A 25,738-nucleotide genomic window follows, 5' to 3' on the forward strand; every position below is an offset into this window, starting at 1 on the left:
ATAGGGTCTTTTAAGTTCATTAGCTGCTGTTTTAGTGTGTTGGTGGGTTTGTGGGCTACCCTGATGCTAAGAGGTCCGAGTAGTCTGGCAGTCATTTCGGAAATGTCTTTGATGTAGGGGAGAGTGGTTATGGTTTCTGAGCCCGTTTTGTCTGTTTGTTTGGGTTTATTGCTGAGAAATCGGCGGACTGTGTTCATTGGGTACCCATTCTTTTTGAATACGCTGTATAGGTGATTTTCCTCTGCTCTGCGTAGTTCCTCTGTGCTGCAGTGTGTGGTGGCTCGTTGGAATAATGTTCTAACGCAGCTTCGTTTGTGGGTGTTGGGATGGTTGCTCCTGTAGTTCAGTGTTTGGTCCGTATGTGTTGTTTTCCTGTAGACGCTGGTTTGAAGTTCCCCATTGACTGTTTGCTCTACTGTGACATCCAGGAATGGCAGTTTGTTGTTGTTTTCCTCCTCTTCTGTGAATGTTATGCCAGTAAAGGGTATTAGTGATGGTCTTGAATGTTTCCTCTAGTTTGTTTTGTTTAGTGATGACAAAGGTGTCATCCACGTAGCGGACCCAAAGTTTGGGTTGGATGATTGGCAGAGCTGTTTGTTTGAGTCTCTGCATTACTGCCTCTGCTAAGAACCCTGATATCGGAGATCCCATGGGTGTACCGTTGGTTTGTCTGTCGGTTTTGTTATTGAAAGTGAAGTGGGTGGTAAGGCATAGGTCCACTAGCTTGATGATGTCCTTGCTGATGAGGTTGGTGGTGTCTGGTGTATGTGTCTTCGGTTCTTCTAATAGTGTAGTCAGTGTTTCTTCGGCCAGGTTGGTGTTGATGGATGTGAACAGGGCTGTTACGTCAAAGGAGACCATTATTTCATCCTCTTCTATCTTGGTGTCTTTGGTGTTCAGGAATTCTTGGGTGGAGCGAATGGAGTGGTGGGAGTCTTCTACTAGGTGTTTTAGTCTTTGGTGTAGTTCCTTGGCTAATCTGTAGGTTGGTGTTCTACCACTATTACTCGTATCCTTACATACAGATGAGGAAGGACACCACTTTGATTGGGACATCACATCCATCCTAGGACAAGCCAAACAGAGACACGCACGAGAATTCCTAGAAGCATGGCATTCCAACTGGAACTCCATCAACAAACACATTGATTTGGAGCCAATCTACCACCCCCTGAGAAAAAGAACAGGAAATGACATCACCAACCCAAGGAAACCTGAACAGAAAGCGGGACGTAACACCAGCGCTTCATCAGAGGCTCACTGATGATGTTACCTAGAATGATGACGAAATGTCTGAAAACTAACCTTCCAGCTCAGCGAGCAAACTCGCATCCAGAACCTCAACCTGAGCTACAAATCTTCTCAAAACTCGCTAGCACCTATGGGATGTTACTATATTGGAACAGTTAATAAGTCATAAATTACTATGTTATTCTGTTAACTTTTCCAATAGAGTTACGTTATGGTAAATGCTTCTTTCTTTTGGTTGTGTTTTAACTACAGTGTTCAAACAAATTGTATTTTGCCTCATATCAAGTAGTTTGCCCATTCGCACTGCATTGCATCTAGGACACACACTTCACGTTTGCCTTTGGAATAAGAAAACGTTAGGTCGAGGCTACCTTAAAACATTTTGCGGGGGTCTGGTCCATAACAGCTGCCTCAGTGATTTGATGTGATGCCGAACTCCAGTGTGGCCAGGAGGGGTGACGCCATCGTGTCCGGACAGATTTGGGTGACCTGGTCAGGTGAGGGGGAGAGCGCTTTGGCTGCAACATGCGTGGTCTGCAGCAGTATGCAACAGGGCGAGATCACTGGTAGCCTGTAGTCTGAAACAGGAAGGGGTCACACCAATTATGTCAGGTAAGGTACTGCAGTAAACAGCATTAAGATAAACCCTGAGAAGGTCAATGAGATTTCTCGTCCTGATAGCCTGAAGTGAAATGAAACTTGCACTGAAACGGACAATGTTAGATGTGGACTCCCTGTACCGTCTTTGAAAACATGTGGGTGGAACTTGAGATTGTTATAAGTTATAGAGGAGTCATACAATCGTACAGCATGGAAACAGACCCTTAGGTCCAACTTGTCCATGCTGACCAAAATATCTTGAACTAATCTAGCCCCATTTGCTAGCATTTGGCCCATATCCCTGTTAAACCCTTCCTATTCATGTACCCATCACAAGTTGCCTTTTTAAATGTTGTAATTGTACCAACTTCCTCCACTTTGCCTGGCAGCTCATTCCATATGCGCACCGGTCTCTGTGTGAAAAAGTTGGCCTTTGGTCTCTCTCTTATACTTTTTCACCTCTTACCTTACACCTATGCCCTCTAGTTTTAGACTCTCCTACCCTTGGAAAAAGACCTTGGCTATTCACCCTGTTCGTGCCCCCTACGATTTTATAAACGTCCATAAGGGCACCCCGTCAGCCTCCAACACTCCAGAGAAAATAGCCCCAGCCTGTTCAGCCTCTCCCTAAAGCTCAACCCCACCAACCCAAGCAATATCCTTGTCAATTTCTTCTGCCCCTTTCATGTGTAACCACATCTTTACTATAGCATGGAGACCAGAATTGAATGTAGTATTCCAAAAGAGGCTTAAGCATTGTCCTGGAAAGCTGCAACATGACTTCCCACCTCCTAGTCTCAATGCACTGCCCAATAAAGGAAAGTGTACCAAACACCCACCTTTACTGTCCTGTCTACCTGCCATTCTACTTTCAAGCAACTGTGAACCTGCACTCCAAGGTCTCTTTGTTCAACGGTACTCCCCAGGACTCCACCATTAAGTGTATAAGTCCTGCCCTGATTTGCCTTACCAAGGTTGTCTTGTATTTTAGTGAAATTACAGTTTGTACTTAGAATTGTAAAAGGAAGAGGAGTGAAGTGCAACATTCCGCCCTGTGCTCTCAAATTTACAGAGGATACCCTGTAACTCCTCTCCCAAGCACAAGTACTTGATAGTTATGCAAATGACCGCATAAAAAAACCCCAGTCTTTGTGACTGTTCATGGAAGAAATGAAGAATAATGTCTATTACGTTATGTTTGGATAAAACAGACACCTGCAACCTTGTAGCAGATTGATGGACTAGTGACTTTCTCTAATGGAAGAGGTGATCAAATTTAATGAGCTGGTTGAATCATTGCCAAATCTTGTATATTGAAGCTACAGTGCACATTTCAAACAGTTGAGTTGAGCTTGAGTTGGAATTCTTCTTATGCAAATTAGAAGGCTTTTTATCAGTCTATCCTGAATTAGCATTTGCTGATCTTGTTGCTTTAATAAAAGTTGGAATGGGCAATTTTACCAAATTTATTTTTACTTCTGTATACTAATGATTATTGCTGTCACCTAAGATTCCAGCATTTAGGCTGATCAACCTGATATGAATATTTTGGATTCAGTGAAAGGCTGATGTTGATAGGTACAAAATACACTGTAAAGGCTTAATGGAATGTCAGCCTTTATCTTGGGTGCTAGCATCTAAAGGAATGGAACTTATGTTTGTTATATAAAGCTCTGATAAAACCACAATTGGAGGATGCATTCAAGTTTTGGGCATTCTGTCTGAGAGGGACTTTATTGACCGTGGTACACAGATTCATCAAAGTGTTCCAGTTGTATAGCGTGAAAACAGATCCTTTGGTCCAACCCTTTCATGTCAACCAGCGATCCTAAACTGATCCAGTGCCAATTGCTAGCGTTTCATGCATTTCCCTGTTAAACCCTTCCTAGTAATATACCCATCTAGATATCTTTTAAATATTGTAATTGTACCACTTCCACTGGCAGCTCCAAAACTAGACGGCATAGGTTTAGGAGAGAGGGGCAACATTTAGAAGAGACCTAAGGGGCAACTTTTTCATGCACCACTCTCTGCATGAAAAAATTGCCCCTTAGCTCTCCTCTAAATGTTGCCCCTCTCTCCTAAACCTATGCCGTCTAGTTTTGGATTCCCCTATCCAGGGATGAAGACCTTGGCTATTCACCCTATCCATGCCCCTCCATGATTTTATAAACTTCTATAAGGTCACTCTTCAGTCTCTGACACTCCAGGGACAATTGTCCCAGCCTATTCAGTCTCTTGCTACAGCTCAATCCCTCCAACATCCCTTGTAAATCTTTTATCCGGATGAAATGAGTTCAGTTATGAGGCTAGTATGTGTAGTCTAGTCGTATGTACCCTAGCATTTAGAAGATTGAACAGTAATCTATTTGAAGTATTTAGCATTCGAGAAGATTTGTTTGGATAGAGAGAAACCGTTTCCTCAGGGAGGAGAGTCCAGAAGAACGAGAAGAAATATTAGAATTGGGCCACTTGGACAACATTGGGAAGCGATTCTTGAAATAAAGTGTTGTGGAAATCTCTCGGTTTTTTTTTCTCCTCTTCACACTAACCCCACTCCCTACACCTATGCTGCCGAAAATGTTATGATTCAAGAATTCAGTTGAGAATTGCAGAACTGGCGCGAATTGTCAGGCTCTGATGTTTTTCTTTAATGCGTGTGATGTAGGTATCACTGGCCATGCCAGCATTTGTTGCCCATCCCTAGTTGTCCTTGAGTTTGCAGTAACAAGATAGTTAAGTGTTTAATTGCAGATCAACCCTGATCTGGAATGGCAGGCAAACTCTGGTGGATGAACAGTCTCCACCGATTTCTTTTTTTATTCCAATGTTCTTCCCAATGTCTCTCAGCAAGGGATTAGTGAGAAGAGCTAAAGACATGAAAAAATGAAGTATGGTAGGTTGTGTTCACTGGTATCTAGCATCTACTTAACTGTTGTCTTTTTTGCTCCAGTTCTGCACTTGAGCTGCTTTATAACAGGCTGTTTTGGGTTTTTTGTTTTGCTTGAGGATTCAGCATTAATCCCACTGGGCATGTGCTATAACATGAGTTGTGTATGTAATGTGGTGGCTAAAACCAGAGACTTAAGTGTACAATTTTGATATTTTGTTTAAACTACATTCAAAGGCTGCCTACGTGAACTTTATTTTTAACAACCAGTTTGTTCTATGCATCTCTTAGACATTATCAGTTTAGAGCATGAACCCACATCACCACCTTAAACTGACCCCTGGTTAAGATATTTTAGTGTGTTACTTAACGTGTGATGTTAATCGCTGGTAGATGCCTTCCCCGCTTCAATTTTCTCCAGCACACGCGCCAGCTATCATGCCCAAATTCTGGAACTCTCCTTGAACCTTTTCTGGCTTGATATCTTGCCTCATTGAAGTATAGAAGTCTTAGTACAGTTAATCAGTGCCTCAATGAGACCACACCTGGAGTAGCATGCGGTGGTTTGGTCCTGAGAGGGGGTGCAACAAAGAGACTGATCTCCAGACGAAGGGATTATCTGAAAACAAAAGATTGAGCAAGCTTAGCCTGTGTTCCCTGGAGTTGAGAAGAATGAGCAATGACCCAATTGAAATATATAAAATTCTGAGTTAGCTGGACAGGATATAGGCTGAAGAGAGGTTTTCCCTGACTGGGAGAATTCACGCTCGGGGTCACAGTCTCAAATGAGGTTCCAGTAAATACTTATTCTGAATCTCTCCATATATTTGGCTGAGTATTTCCAGCATTTTCTACTTTTCCTCCCAAAAAGAAGAGTCCACCATGTACCACTGAAATAGAGAAGTGTATTCACTCAAAAGGTCAAAAACGTTTGGAATTCTCCTATCCTGAAGAGCTTGGAATGGTCAGTCCCTGAACATCTTTGAGACAAAGGTCAATAGATTTATTTTTTAGGGGCAAAAAGGAATTGAGAGCTGTGAGGACAGAACAAGAAAGTGGAGTCATAGTGGAAGACCAGCAATGACCTTGTTGAAGGGCATATGGCTTAATCCTGCTCCATCTACTTAAGTTCTTGCCAATTAGAAAAGTATGTGTCTTAAGGTATTTGAAGACTAAAAGGGACACTAAGGAAGTTGACAAAAACATGAGAAATAAGAACTGGCATCGATCATTCAGCTCATCAGGCTATTCTGCAATTCAGTACAATCCTGGCTGATTTCTACTTTCTCACTTGTTCCCCGTTTCCTTAAAATCCCTGAAAGACCAAGAACCTGTCTCTCTTGGCCTTCAATGTATTAAACAATGGAGCATCCACAATCCTTTGTGTTAGATAATTCAGAGGATTCAAAGGCGTTATGTGAAATAATTTCTCCTCATTTTAATCCTAAATAATTGGCCCCTTAGCATGAGACCAAGCACCTCCTAACTGAGTTTTAGATTCCCAGGAGCAACAATCATTGAGGAAGGGTCACCAGACCCGAAACGTTAACTCTGTTTTTCTTCTCCTCAGATGCTGCCAGACCTGCTGGGCTTTTCCAGCAACTTTGTTTTTGTTGCAACAATCACTGAGTCTGTCTAATAAAGTCCCTTCAGCATTCTGTATTTGTCAATGAGATTGCCTCTTCTATTCTTCTAACCTCCCAGAGACTATTCATTATAGGATAACCCTTTATCCCATGGGGGAGCTGGCCATCAAGGGAGAAAGGTGAGAAATTTACAATGAAAGGGGAAAGGAGTCTTCTAACAGACAAAAAAGATGTTCTTGATTCCTGACCAAGGGTGCAAGAATGGTGCAATAATTTTCCTCAATACTGTCGGCTGTATTTAACCTGAATAGACCTCGGCCCCTTTTGGAAATTGAATCGTTGTTCGGAAGGAAACATTTAGCACAAAAGAGGAAACTGAGTTTCTGAAGCAACATTGGTAGTGAAAGAAATATGGATGTTTTACTAAATATTCAGCAACAGAAATCCAGGGGTGTAGAAAGTAAAGAAATAAAATAACTTCTGTCATGCGATAAATCACTGGAAGGATAACAATTGATTCCACAACTTGGGAAAGCTCAGTGCAAAACAACAAGGAAACAAACGAAGGGTCTAGGCCCGAAACGTCAGCTTTTGTGCTCCTGAGATGCTGCTTGGCCTGCTGTGTTCATCCAGCTCCACACTTTGTTATCAGGAAAACAAATCTGTTTGTCATGCCATTCAGTGCCTCGGGGCATCTCATTGTTTTGCAGTTAAGTTAAGTACTTTTGAAGTCTGGTCACAGTTTCAATGTAAGAAAGAGTACACTGCAAAGAGAAGCTAGCAAGTTCAGCATCAGAGGATTTATCGAAAATTCAGCAAGCGAAAAGATTAGTCACCCAGTAACTCAGTGATGATCACTGCTTCATTGGCACCATTAAAAAATCAGGAGAACGATATTTTTGTCTACAAAAATAAACCAGCTGTGTGCAAATACTCTATTGCATGTTATTTATCTGTTTCTTTTCCCTCCCTGATTTAGGAGCTAATTCCTCTAATCCTGTGCACAGCTTGCCTCCACCCTGAACCCAAGGAGAGGGATCAGCTTCTACACATTCTGTTCAACCTAATTAAACGTCCAGATGATGAACAAAGGTAAGGGCCATTGCTGTGTATCTAATAAACTCACCCCTGAACAACAGTCACCCACATTTCCCTGGCATGCATAACTGTTGATCAACGCTGTTGACCAGACCAACAGAGCAACATTTTTTAAGGTGGTCCTTTAGGCACTGCTTTAATTGAAAAGTGCACTATTTTTGCTAAATGCTTAAATAGAAATGTAGAAGATGAGAGCAAGAGTGGGCAATTCGACCCCTCGAGATTGCTTTGCCATTGAGTATGGTCATGACTGATCCTGGAGTTCAATACTGTAATCCAGCTTTCTTCCCATATCCCTTGATCCCTTTAGCCAGAAGAGCTATACTACCTACCTACCTCAAAAACACAATATTTTGGGCTCTACCACTTGCTGTGGTAGTGAATTCCACAGGGTCACCACTCTGGATGAAGAAATTTCTAACTACGGCCCCTGGCTCTGGACTGTCCCCAACATTGAGGATATCCTTCCTGCATCTGACCTGTCTAGCTCTGTTTGAATGTTATACCCTTCTATGAGATTCCCCCTCATTCTCCTAAACTCCAGTGAATAACAATCCTAACTGATTCCATCTCCTCTAATACATCCATCCTGCCATCCAAGAATTAAATTTGGTAAACCTTTGCTGCACTCCCTTGGTCACAAGAACATACTTCGTCAGATAAGGAGACCAAGACTATACAAGCCATTCCTGGTGCGGCCTCACCAATGCCTGTTTAATTGCAGCAAGACCTCTTTGTTCCTTGACTCCAATCCTCTTACTATGAAGGCCAAAATGCTGTTTGCCTTTTTACTGCCTGCTGCTCCTGCAAGTTTGCTTTGTGATTCGTGCGCAAGGACACCCAATTCTCATTGAACATTCCCCTTTCTCAATTTACAACCATTCAGATAATAACTGCCTTCCTATTTTTGCTGCTAAAGTAGATAACCTGACATTTATCTACCTTTTATACTGTATCTCTCAGGCATTTGGCTCCTTGCTCAGCCTGTCCAAATAACACTGCAGCATCTCTGCATTCTCCTCACAGCACACCCTTGAACACTCCACCACTCGTTCTCTAACCCATTTACAGCAATTATTCCCCCCACCTGCCCACCTTTTCTTGTAAAATATAAACCTTCAGACCTCCTCATCCTCAAAAAAGTTCACCTTTTCTTAACTGAAAGGAGCAAACCAACAGGTATGATCCCACATAACAAAGTGTGGAGCTGGATGAACACAGCAGGCCCAGCAGCATCTCGGGAGCACAAAAGCTGACGTTTCGGGCCTAGACCCTTCAGAGAGGGGGATGGGGAGAGGATTCTGGAATAAATAGGGAGAGGGGGGAGGTGGACTGAAGATGGAGAGAAAAGAAGATAGGTGGAGAGGAGAGTATAGGTAGGGAGGGGATAGGTCAGTCCAGGGAAGACGGACAGGTCAAGGAGGTGGGATGAGGTTAGTAGGTAGGAAATGGAGGTGCGGCTTGAGGTGGAAGGAAGGGATGGGTGAGAGGAAGAACAGGTTAGGGAAGCGGAGACAGGTTGGCTGGTTTTGGGATGCAGTGGGGGGAGGGGAAGAACTGGGCTGGTTTTCTTCCGGTTGCGCAGGCCCGACCAATCCCCCCTCCACCGACACCCTCATCTGCCTAGCCAAACTCGTCCTCACCCTCAACAACTTCTCTTTCGATTCCTCCCACTTCCCCCAGACAGAGGGTGGCCATGGGTACCCGCATGGGCCCAAGCTGTGCCTGTCTCTTTGTAGGTTACGTGGAACAGTCCCTCTTCCGCACCTACGCAGGCCCCAAACCCCACCTCTTCCTCCGTTACATTGATGACTGTATCAGCGCCGCCTCTTGCTCCCAAGAGGAGCTCGAACAGTTCATCCACTTTACCAAACACCTTCCACCCCAACCTCAAGTTCACCTGGACCATCTCCAACACATCCCTCGCCTTCCTGGACCTCTCGGTCTCCATCTCCGATAACCAGCTAGAAACTGATGTCCATTTCAAGCCCACTGACTCCCACAGCTACCTAGAACACACCTCCAACCCCCCCCTCCTGCAAAAATTCCATCCCCTATTCCCAATTCCACCGCCTCCGCTGCATCTGCTCCCAGGATGAGGCATTCCACTCCCGCACATCCCAGATGTCCACATTCTTCAAGGACCGCAACGTTCCCCACCCCCCCCCCCCCCCCCCCCCCCCCCACAGTGGTCGAGAACGCCCTTGACCGCATCTCCCACATTTCCCGCAACACATCCCTCACACCCTGCCCCCGCCACAACCGCCCAAAGAGGATCCCCCTCATTCTCAAATACCACCCCACCAACCTCCGAATACAACGCGTCATCCTCCGACACTTCCGCCATCTACAATCTGACCCCATCACCCAAGCTATTTTTCCATCCCCACCCTTGTCTGCCTTCTGGAGAGACCACTCTCCCAGCAACTCCCTTGTCCGCTCCACATTCCCCTCCAACCCCACCACACCCAGCACTTTCCCCTGCAACCGCAGGAAGTGCTACACTTGCCCCCACACCTCCTCCCTCACCCCCATCCCAGGCCCCAAGATGACCTTCCATGTCAAGCAGATGTTCACCTGCACATCTGCCAATGTGGTATATTGTATCCATTGTACACGGTGTGGCTCCCTCTACGTTGGGGAAACCAAGCAGAGGCTTGAGGACCGCTTTGCAGAACACCTCCGCTCAGTTCGAAACAAACAACTGCACCTCCCGGTCGTGAACCATTTTAACTCCCCCTCCCATTTCTCAGACGACATGTCCATCATGGGCCTCCTGCAGTGCCACAATGATGCCACCCGAAGGTTGCAAGAACAGCAACTCATATTCCGCTTGGGAACCCTGCAGCCCAATGGCATCAATGTGGACTTCACAAGCTTCAAAATCTCCTCTTCCACCACTGCATTCCAAAACCAGCCCAGCCTGTCTCCGCTTCCCTAACCTGTTCTTCCTCTCACCCATCACTTCCTCCCACCTCAAGCCACACCTCCATTTCCTACCTACCACCTCATCCCACCTCCTTGACCTGTCCGTCTTCCCTGGACTGACCTATCCCCTCCCTAACTCCTCACCTACACTGTCCTCTCTACCTACCTTCTTTTCTCTCCATCTTCGGTCCGCCTCCCCCTCTCTCCCTATTTATACCAGTTCCCTCTTCCCATCCCACTCTCTGATGAAGGGTCTAGGCCCGAAACATCAGTTTTTGTGCTCCTGAGATGCTGCTTGGCCTGCTGTGTTCATCCAGCTTCACACTTTATTATCTAGGATTCTCCAGCATCTGCAGTTCCCATTATCACAGGTATGATGTATGATCCCACAATAGGGTACCAGCTAAATAAATATCCTAAACCAGATAAAAAATAATTCACATTGAGTTTAATCAATGCTGGTCATCAAGATTGATGAGTGGTTTCGGTGGAAACGCTTTTGAAGGAAATATTCTGTCTATAATAATGCTTGCATGGAAACTAAAGCCAGTGGTAAACCACAGTTTTTGATGTGTCTCCCTTTTGTTCATTGGCTAAACCATTTCTCAACTCTTAAGAAAACATTTTGCATTCGACCCAACATTATGGGGAACCCTTATTTGTGAGATAGTGGCCTGCCTAACAAAATGGAAAGGGATCTGAACTGGTTTCATTAAATGTGCTGAGTGTTTTTTTTTTCGGATGCATACTCTCTGTCTATAATCTAGAATTTTTCTTCGATCCAGACAGATGATTTTAACAGGCTGTGTAGCATTTGCTCGGCATGTTGGACCTCCCCGTGTTGAGGCTGAACTTTTACCACAATGCTGGGAGCAGGTAAGTGCAACGTCTAACTTTTTTTTTTAAAAAAAGTAGCCACCAGATTCCATAACTACCTTCTCATTTGCTGATTAATTTTTTATAACTTGAGCTTTAAAGTAATAGAAGTGACTTGTTGAAGACTGTATCATGACTTAAAGAATCAAATTGCAGAACTGATTTGGTACCCATGTGAATATAAAATCTGGAGCATTAAGATGTTTGATAATTGCTGCTCAGCAGGTTGTCATTGCAGAGCAATCTGAGCCAATCCAACTGAATCAAGCATTTGAAACTTGGCCATGTGAATGCCAGGGGAAAATAGAGATGTTGTGGTTAATGTTGCATAAGGAATTTAAGGAACATAGCCCTCTCAAATATTTGGGGAACTCAGGAACCAGATTTTTTTATAAAACCCATTTTGACACATCTATGGACTTTGATGCTATTGTGGAAAATCACCCATCAACTCTGCCATCTGAAGACATTTGCATCTTCAGCTCCCTTTCTGCCATTGTAAATATCTCATTTTGTTTCTTTCTCCTGCATTAGAGTTTTAGATAGATTAGATTCTGTTGTGAAATCCCTAACTTTCATATACCAGCATTGAGAATTTGTTTATTCATTTCGCTTTTCTTAAAAAATACTCCTGACGTTTTGAGTCCTGTGCAATTGACAACAATGCCTTGGGTTACCATAGGCCTGGAGTCCTGTCAGCTCAGTTTGAACTCCATCTGAATCCTTGCATTCATTTTCCGAGTTTGTTACAAATGTAATTGGTTATTCTGTCACCAGTGGTCAAGATACTTTTCCTTCAGTTATGAAAAACTTCCTGAAGGGTGAAGCCTAATGTAGATTTAGCACAGTACTTCCTTTATTCATCGTGAACTTATAATATTGATGACAATGGGGAAGTTGGATTCCCCCCACCCCGAGTGAAGCATCAATCAACTTGTTACAAAACCTCATTAGAAAGCCTAATGATGAAGTGACAGCTACACAGCCCAGCAGAGTGGAATGTGTATTACCATGGTTACTTCAGTAATATAAATGTTTTACAGTTTCTGAGACCACAGAGGTGTTTCTCGGCCACAGCAGATCCACCCAATGGGTTGATGTAACTGATGCTTTTCAGAGGCAGCTTTTGGAGTCACAGCTGAAGAATATTTGACCAGCTGTACCCTTGGCACCATTCAAAAGAATGAAATATTTACAGGGCTGTGGTGTGCTAGATAGCAGAATCAGGTGACGAGACCAATCTTGACACCAGGAGCAACTCTCACTACCTTTTAGCACTTTTCACAAGTACAGAGTGAAATTCTCAAGGCACTAGCGAGCTGCCAGTTGATGGTGATTGTTTTTAAATGCTTTGTCAATGCTTCATTAATATTCTGGCTCCATTTTACCAAACTCTCCAAGCGAGATTGACATCAAGAAACTTGACACACAAACAGGTTAGGTGGATTGGCCATGCTAAATTGCCTGGAGTGTTCAGGGATGTCTAGCTTAGGTGGGTTGTGGGGATGGGTCTGGGTGGGATGCTTAAAGAGTCAGCGTGGACTTGTTGGGCCGAAGGGCCAGTTTCCACACTGTAGGGATTCTATGAAACACTTGCTGAATTCAGCTGGACAACAGGGTTGTTTTTCAGACTAGAGACCTGTGACCAGCAATTTTCCAGAGGGATTGGTGGTGGTTCCATTTTGTCTTTCATTTTATATAAATGTTTTGGAAGGCATGGTTAATACATTTGCGGTTGACACCAAGATTGATGGTATAGTGGACAGTGAAGAAGGTTATCTAAGGTTACAAAGAGATCTTGATCAAGTGATTCAATGGGCTGAGGATTGGCAGATGGAGTTTAATTTGGATAAATGCGAGCTATTTCATTTTGGTAAAACAAACAAAGACAAGACTTATACCATTAAAGATAGGGCCTTGGGCAGTGTTGTTGAACAGAGACCCATGGGTTCAGGTACACACTTTTTTGAAGTTTGCATCTCATAGGTAAGGTGGTTAAGGCATTTAGCATGTGTGCCTTAATTGCTCAGACTTCTGAATACAGGAGTTGGGATGTTATGCTGAGGTTGTACAGGATGTTGGTGAGGCCTCTTCGGGAGTGGTGTGTCCAGTTCAGGTCACCCTGTTTTAGAAAGGATATTAATAAGCTGGAGAGGGTTCAGAAAAGATTTGCCAGTGTGTTGTCAGAAGTGGAGGGTTTGAGCTGTCAGGAGAGGCTGGAAATTTTTTCACTGGGGTGTCGGAGGTTTATAAAATAATGAGGAGTACAGATAAGATAAATCACAGGTGTCTTTTTCCTAGGGTGGGGAATTTCAAGACTTGGGCATATTTTAAGGTGAGAGGGTGAGATTTTAAAGACACGAGAGGCAATGTTTTTCCACAGTGCTTCGCATGTGGAATGGACTTTGAGAGGAAGTGGTGGACTCAGATACAGTTACAACATCTAAAAAGGCATTTAGATGAATAGGACATGAAGGGATATGGGCCAGGCACTGGTGGATGGGACTGGTTTAGTTTGGGATTATGGCCAGCATAACTGGTTGGACCAACGGTTCTGTTTCCATGCTGTATTACTCTGACTGTATAATGGGTACCAACATTTCAGTACTTCCTGGCCATTGGCCACCAACTCTGTGTCAGTAGACATTTGATATCCAATATTTTCCAGCCTCTCAGAACCCACATGGCACATTTGCTGTTCACTTACAGGATGGTTCTGCATTTTAATGCTGCACGTCAAGCTGCATTGGCTATTATCATTGTCACGCTTCAGCAAGGAAACTGCTCTGGGACCACACAAACCGAGCTCATGATTGGACCAGGATCCCCAAAATGCTGGGTGTCATAGCACACTCTCACTCTGAACATTCCTGGAGATTCACAGCTTTCCTGTTTTGCATTGCCTTACGTTTTATAGAACACTGAATTTAACATTATAGAAGGAGGTCAATCATGTCCATACCGAGGTATCAAGAGCTACCAAGCTAGTCTCATTCTCCAGTCCTATCTGTATAGCCCTCTAACTTCATCATCACTTTCAAAATTCATCTCTCTTTTTGAAACCTCCTATAGCATGTACCTCCACCTCTCTCCCAAGTTGTGCATTCCAAATCCTAACCACTGTCTGAAACAAATATTTCCATCGTACTCCTGGCAGTCTTGCTGAGAGTGTTGAAATTGTGACCACTACTTACTGACCTAACAATAATTGGAAGCAGAATATAATTTTTACCCTGTCACAATTGTTCATAATTTTTAACACCTCAATGTCATCACCTTAATCTTCTCTGCTCCAAGGAAAATAAGCCAAATTTCTCTCATTTTTCCTTCTATCTAAAATCGCTCATTCCTGGTATCATTCTAGTAAATCGCTGTAGAATTCTCTCCAGGACTTTAACATTCTTCCTTAAAAAAGGCACCCAAAACTTTGTTATTCATTTGTGGGATGTAGATGTCACTGGTTGGGTCAGCATTTATTGCTCATCCCAAGTTCCCTTGAGAATGTGGTGGTGAGCTGACCATTTGAATCGCTGCAGTCCAAAAGCTGTGGGTTGATCCACAATGCTGTTAGGGAGGGAATTCCAGGATTTTGACCCAGCAACAATGAAGAAACTATTTCCAAGTCAGGATGGTAAGTGGCTTGGAGGGGAGCTTTAAGGTAGTAGTGTGCCCAAGTATCTGCTGCCCTAGTCCTTCTCGATGGAAGTGGCCATAGATTTGGACCCGAGTGTCAGTGGTGAAGAGAGTGAATACTTGTGGATGTGGTGCCAGTCAACCGGTTGCTTTGTCCTGGATGATGTCAAGTTTTGTGAGTGGCGTTGGAGCTGCACCCATCCAGACTACTAAAGAGTATTCCATCGTACTCCTGATTTGTGCCTTGTAGATGGTGGACAGGCTTTGTGGATTCGAGTTGTTATTCATGGCAGGATTCCTAGCCTTTGACCTGTTCTTTTGTACTGTTATGTGGTGAGTCCAGTTTTCTGTTCAAGGATGATGTTACTGGGCGATTCAGTGTTGGTATCATATTGAATATCAAGAGGTAGTGGTTATATCACCACTTATTAGTGATGGTCGTAGCCTGGCACTTGTGGGGCGCATATGTTGCTTGTCAGCCCAAGCCTGGATATTGTTGGATCTTGTTACATTTCAGCGTGGACTGAGGAGTCACTAATAATGTTAAACATTGTGTTATCATCGGTGAACATCTCCACTTTTGACCTTATGATCAGGAGAGGGTCATTGATGAAGCAATTGATGATGTTTGGGCCTAGGACGTTATCCTGAGGAACTCCTGCCGTAATGACTGACCTCCCACAACCACAACAATCTTCCTATGTGTCATGTATGACTACAGTCGGCAGAGAATTTGCCCCCTTATACTATATTGATTCCAGTTTTGCTAGGGCTCCTTGATTCCACACTCAGTCGAACACAGCCTTGATGTCAAGGGCTGTCGCTCTCAGCTCACCTCTGGCATTCAGTTCTTTTGTCTACGTTTGTTTGATTTATCATTGTCGCATCTAGTGTGATACAGTGAAAAGCATTATTTTGTGTAGTCTACAGGCAGGTCATACCATAGAAAGTGCATCAGTGTAGTAGAACAGAATGCAGAATAGTGTTAGAGCTGAGGAGAAGGGTCAGAGAGAGATGTCAGAATTAATATTTGAGAGATCTATTCAAAAGTCTTATACAGCAGGGAAGAAGCTGATCTTGAATCTATTTGTGCATGTATTCAAACTTTTATAACTTCTGCCTAACAAAAAAAAGTGGAAAGTGTATAACCAGGGTGGGAGGGGTCTTTGATTCTGTTGATTGCTTTCCCGAGGCAGCAGGAAGTATAATGCAGCCGTTGATACTTGGACTCCATGTTTGAACCAAGGCTGGGGTCAGGAGCTGAGCATCCCAGGCAGAACTCAAACTGGGCATCGCTGAGGAGATGATTGTTGATAACACCTTCCGTCACTTTACTAACTTTCAAAAGTAGACTAATGGCATGATATTTGACCGGTTTGGAATTGTCTTTTTTTTCCACATACAGGACATGCCTGAGCAATTTTCCACCTTGTCCAGTAGATGCAAAAGCGTAACTATACTGAAACTGCTTGAATCATAGAAATCATAGAATCCCTACAGAGTGGAAACAGGCCCACAGAGCATCCCACCCAGATCCATCCCCCTATAGCCCACCTAATCTACACAATCCCAGAACACTACAGGCAATTTAGCATTGCCAATCCACCGAGCCTGCATATCTTTGAACTGTGGGAGGGAACCGGACCACCCAGAGGAAACCCATGCAAACACGGGGCGAATCGCAAACTCCACGCAGACAGTCGCCCGAGGCTAGAATTGAGCTTGGGTCCCTGGTGCTGTGAGGCTGCAGTGCTAACCACTGAGCCACTGTGCCACCCTTGACTAGGAGAAGGCAAGTTCTGAAGCACAAGCCTACAGTACTACTGCCAGAATGTTGTCAGGGTCCGTAGCTTTTGCAGTATCCAATGTGACCAACTGTTCCTTGATATCACGTGGAGTGAATTGAGTTGTCTGAAGACTGGTATCTGTAATGTTGAGGACCACTGGAGGAGACTTAGATGGGTCATCCACTCAGCACTTCTAGTTGATGCTTCAGCCTTGTCTTTTACACTGATGTTTGGACTCTTCCATCATTGAGGATGGGGATATTTGTAGAGCCACCTCCTCCAGCGAGTTGTTTAATTGTCCACAACCATTCTCAACTGGATGTGGCAAGCAGCAGAGCTTAGATCTGATATGTTGGTTCTGGAGTCACCTAGCTCTAGCTATTACTTACTACTTATGCTGTTTGGCATGCAAGTAGTCCTGTTTGTTAGCTTCGCCAGATTGACACCTCATCTTCAGGTATGCCTGGTGCTGCTCCTGACATGCACTGCTGCACTCTGTATTGGACCAGGAGTGATCCCCTGGCTTGATGGCAATGGTTGAGTGGGGGATATGCCAGGCCATGAGCTTGCAGGTTGTGCTGGAGTACAGCTCTGTTGCTGTTGATGGTTCACAGCACTTCATGGATCCCAGTCTTAAGGTAATAGATCTGATTGAAGTCTGACCTATTTAACGCAGTGCTAATGCCACAACGTGATGGAAGTTGAATTTAACGTGAAAGCGGAACTGTTGGCTGTGGAGAATTTGAGTATTCCTGAAAAAGACGCATCTTATTGAAGGCTTTGCCTTGCAATCATCAGGTCATTTGCAAGAAATACCTTTTTATTTTTATAGTGGGAACAAGATTTTACAATGTTCTCATACAGAATGAAATAATGCTCCTCCTTTACATTTGCAATCATCAGAACATTGCAAGAATGTCAGACAGAGCCTTAAATCTTTTATCAGCAATATGCAATCTGTAAAAACTTTGAGAATGGTGGGGAGAGGGAAGGAACAAATGGTTAAAGTCAAACATTATCCCCTTGGGTAATGCATCTTTTAGCTTTAAGGATGGGTTGGTTGCATGACAAACGGCTAGAACATTGGGGCAAATCATGTGGTTGAGCCCTGGGGTTTGTAACCAGAAAGACTAAACAGGCACACTGATTACTAAGTGGAAAGTTTGTTACCCTTTGAGTTGTGGCTCCATTTAGAATGGAAGTACTCCATTCAGAATGTGTCACATTTCCCAAGATTGGAAAGGAAAGGTCTTTTGCTATCTCTTAACATGCTTGGTGGATTCCTTTTCAAGTTAAGGTGGCGTATTGCTGGAAGTGATAGTGTTTTCTTCCATTGTGTTGGTATCAATTGTAGACACGGGAAGTGCTGTTGAAGTAACCTTGATGATTTGCTGCATTTGATCATTTCGATTGTACGTACTGCAGCTGTGATGACGATGCTGAATGATTAATAATGGGTGGAGTGCCACTCCAACAGACTGCTGTATCATCCCCTTTATCTTGAGAAATTCTCAATCGTAGTGAACTCATGAGAAAATCAGCAAGGTTGTCAGAAAAGTAGCAAGATAAATGCTTTGACAACAAAGTGTGGAGCTAGATGAACACAGCAGGCCAAGCAACATCTTAGGAGCACAAAAGCTGACGTTTCGGGCCTAGACCCTTCATCAGAAATGGGGGAGGGGGAGAGGGTTCTGAAATAAATAGGGATAGAGGGGGAGGCGGATCTAAGCTGGATAGAGGAGAAGATGGGGGAGATGAGACAGACAAGTTAAAGGGACGGGCATGGAGCCTGTAGAAGTGAGTATAGGTTAGGGGTGGGGGGGGGAATGCAGGGGAAATAGATCAGTCCAGGGAGGATGGACAGGTCAGGGAGGTGGGATGAGGTTAGTAGGTAGGAAATGGAGGTGTGGCTTGAGGTGGGAGGAGGGGATAGGTGAGAGGAAGAACAGGTTAGGGAGGCGGAGACAAGCTGAGCTGGTTTTGGGATGTATTGGTGGGGAGGGGAGACTTTGAAGCTTGTGAAATCCACATTGATACCATTAGGCTGCAGTGTTCCCAAGCGGAATATGAGTTGCCGTTCCTGCAACCTTCGGGTGGCATCGTTGTCGCGCTGCAGGAGGCCCAGGATGGACATGTGGCCTAAGGAATGAGAGGGGACTTGGAAATGGTTTGCAACTGGGAGGTGCAGTTGTTTGTTGCGAACCGAGAGTAGGTTTTCTGCAAAGCAGTCCCCAAGCCTCCACTTGATTTCCCCAATGTAGAGGAAGCCACAATGGGGACGGTGGATGCAGTATACCACATTGGCAGATGTGCAGGTGAACATCTGCTTGATGTGAAAAGTCATCTTGGGGCCTGGGATGAGGGTGAAGGGCAGGTGCAGCACTTCCTGCCGTTGCAGGGGAAAGTGCCGAGTGTGGGAGGGTTGGAGGGGAGTGTGAAGCAGACAAGGGAGTCGCGGAGTGAGTGGTCTCTCTGGAAGGCAGACAAGTGTGGGGATGGAAAAATGCCTTCGGGGTTGGATTGTAGGTGGTGGAATTGTCGGAGGATGATGCATTGTATGCAGAGGTTGGTGGGGTGGTATATGCAGATGAGGGGGATTCTCTTTTTTTTGGTTATTGCGGGGACGGGGTGTGAGGGATGAGTTGCGGGAGACACAGTCAAGGGTGTTGTCGACCACTGTGGAGGGGGGGGTGGAATTTGTGGTCCTTGAAGAACGAGGAAGTCTGGGATGTGCGGCAGTGGAATGTCTCATCCTGGGAGCAGATGCGGCGGAGGCGAAGGAATTGTGAATAGGGGATGGAATTTTTGCAGGAAGGTGGGTGGGAGGGGGTGTGTTGTAGGTAGCTGTGGGAGTCGAAGGGCTTGAAATGGATATCGGTTTCAAGGTGGTTGACTGAGATGGAGACAGAAAGTTCCAGGACGGTGAGGGATGTGTTGGAGATGGTCCAGGTGAACTTGAGGTTGGGGTGGAAGGTGTTAAGTGGATGAACTGTTTGAGCTCCTCTTGGGAGCACGAGGCGGCGCTGATACAGTCATCAATGTACCGGAGGAAGAGGTGGGGTTCAGGGCCAGTGTAGGTATGGAAGAGGGACTGTTCCACGTAACCTACAAAGAGGCAGGCATAGCTTGGGCCCATGCGGGTACCCATGGCCACCCTCTTTGTCTGTGGGAAGTGGGAGGAATCGAAAGAGAAGTTGTTGAAGGTGAGGACGAGTTCAGCTAGGCAGATGAGGGTGTCTGGTCAGGCCTGCAGGACAGGAAGAAGCGGAGGGCCTTTGGGCCATCTGCAAGGGGAATACAAGATGTCCGTGGTGAAAATGAGGTGTTGGGGACCGGGGAATTGGAAGCTCTGGAGGAGGTGGAGGGCATGGGTGGTGTCATGGATGTAGGTGGAGAGATCCTGGACCAAGGGGGAGATGAGTTTGGTGGGGCAGGAGAAGGTGGAGACAATAGGTCGGCCAGGGCAGGCGGGTTTGTTGATTTTCGGAGGAGATAGAAGCGGGCGGTGCGGGCTTGGGAACAATGAGGTTGGAGGCTGTGGGTGGGAGGTCACCGGAGGTGATGAGGTCGTGGATGGTTGGTTACTCCTACTTCCTCCGCATGGGCACGACTTGTAACACAATCTTACAGCATCAGTGAAAATGCTTGTGAATTGAACTGCCTGCATTTTCCTGTTATCTATCTTTCTATCTCTTGTTGATTTTAATCTATTGTATTTGTCACCATAGAGACAGGGCAATTAACAAGCATTTTGTTCATGTGTTGACGCTATCTTCTCTTCCCCTCCCCCACCCCCCCACTCCTCCAGATCAATCACAAATATCCAGAGCGAAGATTGCTGGTGGCTGAAGCCTGTGGAGCCCTTGCACCCTACTTGCCTGTAAGAAGCATTTAACTCTCTTTTTTACTGTTTTAAAATGACCGAATAAACATAGCGATTACTGTGCTAAATTGATGATTCCCACTTCCAGAAAGAAATTCGCAGTTCGTTGGTGCTCTCAATGCTGCAGCAGATGTTGACAGAGGATAAGGCTGATCTTGTGCGAGAAGCAGTCATTAAAAGCCTTGGTATTATTATGGCTTACATTGATGATCCTGACAAATATTTGCAGGTATAGTACTGTTGCAAGTAATTACAGTTTTTGGATTTTCTTTCTATTCAGATCAAATATCTTCATGGAAATTCCCACATGTTGTTGTTCCTCTGTATAAATTGGCTTTCTCTACCCCAACCACAGGGTTTTGAATTGCAGATGTCTGCCTTAAATGACCCCTCAGAAAGAGTAATTAATGCTACACATCAAGTTTTCCTGCCAGCTTTTGCAGCATGGACCACAGAGCTGGGTAAACTTCAGTCCCATCTCATTCCGACTCTGCTTAGCAACATTGAAAAAACACTCAGGGTAGGTGTAAAATATACATCATGTTTTAAATCTTGATGCAAGTCCAGTTAATTAATCATTACTGTAGTTACTTATTTATGATTCCAGTCCACTGCGACTTCAATTTTAAAATTCTCACCCTTCCCTTCAAATCCCACCATGTCCTTCCCACTCACAATCTACCCAGCCCTATATCTGCATGAGAACTCAGCACTCATTCAATTTGTGCCCCATAGCCATTCCCAAATCTAATGGCCCCACAATTGGCGACCATGTCTCTAGCTTCTTGCGGCCCCGAGGTCGAGAATTCCCCTCAGAACATTCTTGTCTCCCTACCCCTGCCTGCTTGTTTAAGACTTTGTCTAAAACTTGCTTATTTGAACAAATTTTAGCTGTGTCTCTAGAATGCTTTTCAGGTGCTGCTTGATTTCAAATCTCATTTGACAATGACCTGGAGACAGTTTAGGCAGTATGTAAATGCATATTGTTGTTCTTTTTCCTTTTTAAATATCTGTAGAAATTCTTACTGTTGTTATGTTTTTGTCTAGCTTTCTTTGTGACTCTAGTTTTATTTATTAATCTTTTGACCATGTCTTCAAGTGTTTTTTTTCTTTAAGTTTGATGCTATCTTTGATATTTTCTAGTTAGCCCTAAACGTTGCGCCCACCCACGGAGTTTTGCTTACTGTTTGGATGTATCTAGTCTATGTATTCTTCAATATCTCTTAAATGTCTTATGACATCTCTGTTGACCAATCCTTTAATCTAAATTACCAATTCCCTAAGCCAGCTCTGCTTTCATACCCTCACTTGTCTTTATTTGTCCTTTACTTTCTCTCCCTCAAACTGAATATGAAATGTCACTTTTACTGCCTGGGGCTGTCTGTTATGAGATTGTTCATTAATCATATCTCATTGTGCTGTACCAGATCCAGTATGGCCAGCTCTCTGGGTAGCTGTAGAACGTGGTGTTATAAGAAACTATCCTAAAAACCATAGCATTCTTACATAAAGTATGTAAAATCTCTCACTTTTTGACTTGTTAGCAGTTTTCACAGACTGATATCAGAATATTCTTAATGGATATAACCTTGTAAAATAATTCTTTTGTATGCAGAAATGCAAAATTTTCAAAACTAAATATGTTAATATTTGCTTTGCTTTCATTAAACGAATTTGACTTGATCTGCAAGACAATCTTCAAAGTGATGATGAACACTGTAGAATGTTGAAAATGTTTTGTGTTGGTATTTGACTTTGTGTAGTTCATATACTAAATTTGCTTTTTAAGATGCATATTACTGATGCAAATCTGAGGCCTAATTTGTTTCTAAACCATATTTCTGTTAATTTTTGTATATAGGATGGAGAGCATGGACTTGACGAGCATAAACTCCACCTACATCTTTCAGCCATGCAGTCACTAATTCCGCCACTTTTTGCACTGGTTCTGAAAAATGCTCCTTTTGCAAGTAAAGCAAAACTTCAAGGAGAAGTGCCACAGATAGAAGGTATTGTATTGTACAGTGACTTGCTTGTACAGTGTTCATAATAATGGCCTAAGTGCAGACTTGGTGTGGCCACTCTTGATAATTGTAACTATTTTGAGTTCCCTATGTTCAAATCTACATTGAGAACCTTTTTACTTCATGTCATGCACTCCTAGAATTTAGAGAGAAGTAGTAATTTAAGGATTGGTACATGGTACAAGAATTATCTTTGAGCTGAATGACAATGTGATGTTTCGTTGGGTATAGCAAGCATTCAAATGACACTCATAATTAGTTTTAGGTGAATAACCGCAAGATTTTCTTGTTCATTTACTGTAAGCTAGCAGATGGTCCATGGAAAATACCAGAAAAGAATTGTTGGGAATAACATCTCCTCTGATTCCAGGGTCTTCAGCAAGTTGTGAAAGATAAGCAAGAGAACTCCCTTCAACCTTAGCCTGTTCCTTCTCTCCCAGTGTAACCATCTTCTTTAAAACTTTTCCTTCAAACTATTGGTATTTATCATCGTTATTTGATCTGTGCTACGTTTTGGTCACACAAGGTTTTTGCTTCCAAGTAATAAGCTTAAAAGTGGACCAAATTTATGCTTCATTGATCCTACTACATTGCCAATTAACAGCAGGAGTGGGACGTTTGGCCCCTCCAAGATGGCTCCTCAATTCAATAAGACCATAGTTGATCTGCTTCTAACCTCCAAACACATTCCCACCTACCCCCCCCCCCGCCGTCCCCCTATTAAACCTTTCTCTCCCTTGTTAGTCAGTAACCTATCCACTTCCACCTTAAAACTATTCAAAGTTCTCTTCCTATAAAAGCAGTGGAAATAGTCTAAGGACTTTGAATCCAGGTGACTCCTGATTTTTAAGCACTGACCTCTAGGTTTAGTCTCCTGCACAAGAGAAGACATCCTCTCCACATCTACTCTGTCAAGGACCCTCGAGACTTTGCATGTTTCACGCAAGTCAGCTCTTCTAAACTCCAGCAAATGCAAGCCTGCCCAATCTTTCCTCAGAAGACACCCTGCACATTCTAGGTATTATTCTGGTAAACCACCTGTAAACTACTTACAAAATATTTACATCTTTCCTTTTAAATAAGGTGACCAATACTGCACACAGTTCTCCAATGTTGTCTCACCAGTGTCCCTGTAAACTGAACCATAACCCTTCTACATTTATATTCCATTTCCCTCTTAATAAATAACATTCTATTTCCTAATTATTTGGTGTACCTGCATACTAGCCTGTTGTGTTTCATGTACAAGAACGCCCAGATCCTTCTGCATTTCTGAGAACTCTACAAACTCTCATTGTTTGGGTTCTTTCAGCTTCTTTCATATCCTTTCTACTAAATTGGATAATTTCACATCTCCACACATTGTTCTCCATTTGTCAGAACTTTACCAGCTCACTTAACCTGTTGATACACCATTGTAGTTTTACTTTTTACTCTTCAAACTTATTTACCAAGCTATCTTTATGCATCACAATCTGCCTTAAAATATCTTGTTAAATGTTAAAACTGGGTACTTTGGAAGGTAATGGTTCCTGTTCTTAGACAAATGAACTGAAACGCTAAGAGAACAAATGAGATTTAATGCTGAAAGGTGTGAAATGTTTAAATTTGGTAGGAAAGATACAGAGGGATAAAGTATAATGAAGGGTACCATTCTAAATGGAGCTCTGGAGTTGAGGCCTCTTGGTATGTACGTGCACAAATTGTTTAAGATAGCAAGACTGGGTTAAGGGAGCAGTCAGTAAAGCACATGGCATCCTGGTTTCATCAATGGAGAAATGGAATACAAGAATAAGGCACTTATGTTGAAATTGTATAAAACTAGTTGTGCCTCAGTTGCAGTATCGTGCCCAGTTTTGGGCACCACATTCAAGGAAGGATGTGAATGTGTTAGAGCATATGTAGAAAAGATTCATTCGAGTGGTCCCAGGATGGAATATTTCAGTTATGTGGGTAGATTGGAGAGGTTGGAGCAGTTTTCCTTGGAGAAGAGAAGATTGAAAGGAAATTTGATAGAGGCATTCAAAATCATGAGCAATCTGGATGAATACATAGGGGAAAACTGTTCCAGAGGATTAAGAACCAAATGGGAGTTGATTGCAGAAAGAAGCAATAGTGATAAGGGGTAAAACTTTTTTATGCATAGGTGACTAAGATCTGGAACACACTACCGAAGTGAGGTTGGAAACAGGTTCAATCAAGGCTTTCAAAAGGGAATGGGATCAGTTTCTGTAAAGGGCTACAGGTAGAGATGTGGAGTGGTGCTCAATGAATTGGTCATACAAAAGGCCACGAAGAACAAGGTGAGCCAAATGGTTACAGGGTGGAAGGTTTTTTTGGTGGTATGTCACACATGGAAGAGAGCCAACCAGAAATAAGTGTTGAATGGTTGAGTTCTAAGTAATACAATATGTTTTGGAAATTTGCTTAATTATCGGAGATTACGGAATTGAAACATACCTGTGCAGAGCATTTTCAATGGAACAGAATGTAGTGTTGATTGTGACCTGTGAATGTTATGCATGATATGGAGTTGCTGGTGTTGGGCTGGTGTGGACAGAAGCTAAATTCTCACAATACCAGGTGAAAGTCCAAAAGTTTATTCAAAATCACAAGCTTTTGAAGTGCTACCCCTTGGTCTGCTGAAGTGGGAGGGGAGACCACAGGTACAGAATAAATAGACGAGATAAAGATAATTCCAGGTAATTAAGTGTGTCAAGGTAATCGTGTCAAATATTAAGTGTTATCTTTAATAACTTGTTACTATCTCTCTAAATCAATTAGTTTGTACAATTTTGGATTGCTTGTTACTTTGGTTAGATTTTTCACATGCGACTCTGATTCCTCTCATGTTACTCCAACCATTTGGTTTGTCTTCTGCACCATCTTATTTTTGAATATTTTAATTGTCCCTCTACCTTAATTAATCGGTTCACAGGTCATCCCTTCACTTGTTACTCACCCATTGACACTTAACTGATGCTGTTGACACTTGATCACCTGCAAAGACTTGTTATTCAATCTGTCAATGCAGTACTCAGACACTATTTGTACTTACCTGTTGACACTCTTAATTAGCTTTATCACTTTGTCTATATATTTTGTGCCTGTGCATTTCCCTCCCACTACAGCTAATGATGGAGCAGCAGTCCAAAAGCTTGTGGTTTTGAATAAACCTGTTG

At 43.5% G+C, this 25,738-nt stretch overlaps 1 protein-coding gene across 4 annotated transcripts in view; it reads left to right on the forward strand.

The window, feature by feature from the left end:
• Window positions 1–25,738, forward strand: part of relch (RAB11 binding and LisH domain, coiled-coil and HEAT repeat containing) — a 103,830-nt gene that overhangs the window by 48,445 nt on the left and 29,647 nt on the right. For all 4 annotated transcript variants that reach the window (XM_048520660.2, XM_048520671.2, XM_048520682.2 and 1 more), the window contains 6 exons: window positions 7,307–7,419; window positions 11,139–11,229; window positions 20,458–20,529; window positions 20,621–20,761; window positions 20,888–21,052; window positions 22,394–22,541. In XM_048520660.2, the coding sequence (XP_048376617.1) occupies window positions 7,307–7,419; window positions 11,139–11,229; window positions 20,458–20,529; window positions 20,621–20,761; window positions 20,888–21,052; window positions 22,394–22,541 (730 nt within the window). The remainder of the gene's footprint in view (window positions 1–7,306; window positions 7,420–11,138; window positions 11,230–20,457; window positions 20,530–20,620; window positions 20,762–20,887; window positions 21,053–22,393; window positions 22,542–25,738) is intronic.

The sequence above is a fragment of the Stegostoma tigrinum genome, chromosome 2, assembly GCF_030684315.1.
Source record: "Stegostoma tigrinum isolate sSteTig4 chromosome 2, sSteTig4.hap1, whole genome shotgun sequence".
Taxonomy (NCBI): domain Eukaryota; kingdom Metazoa; phylum Chordata; class Chondrichthyes; order Orectolobiformes; family Stegostomatidae; genus Stegostoma; species Stegostoma tigrinum.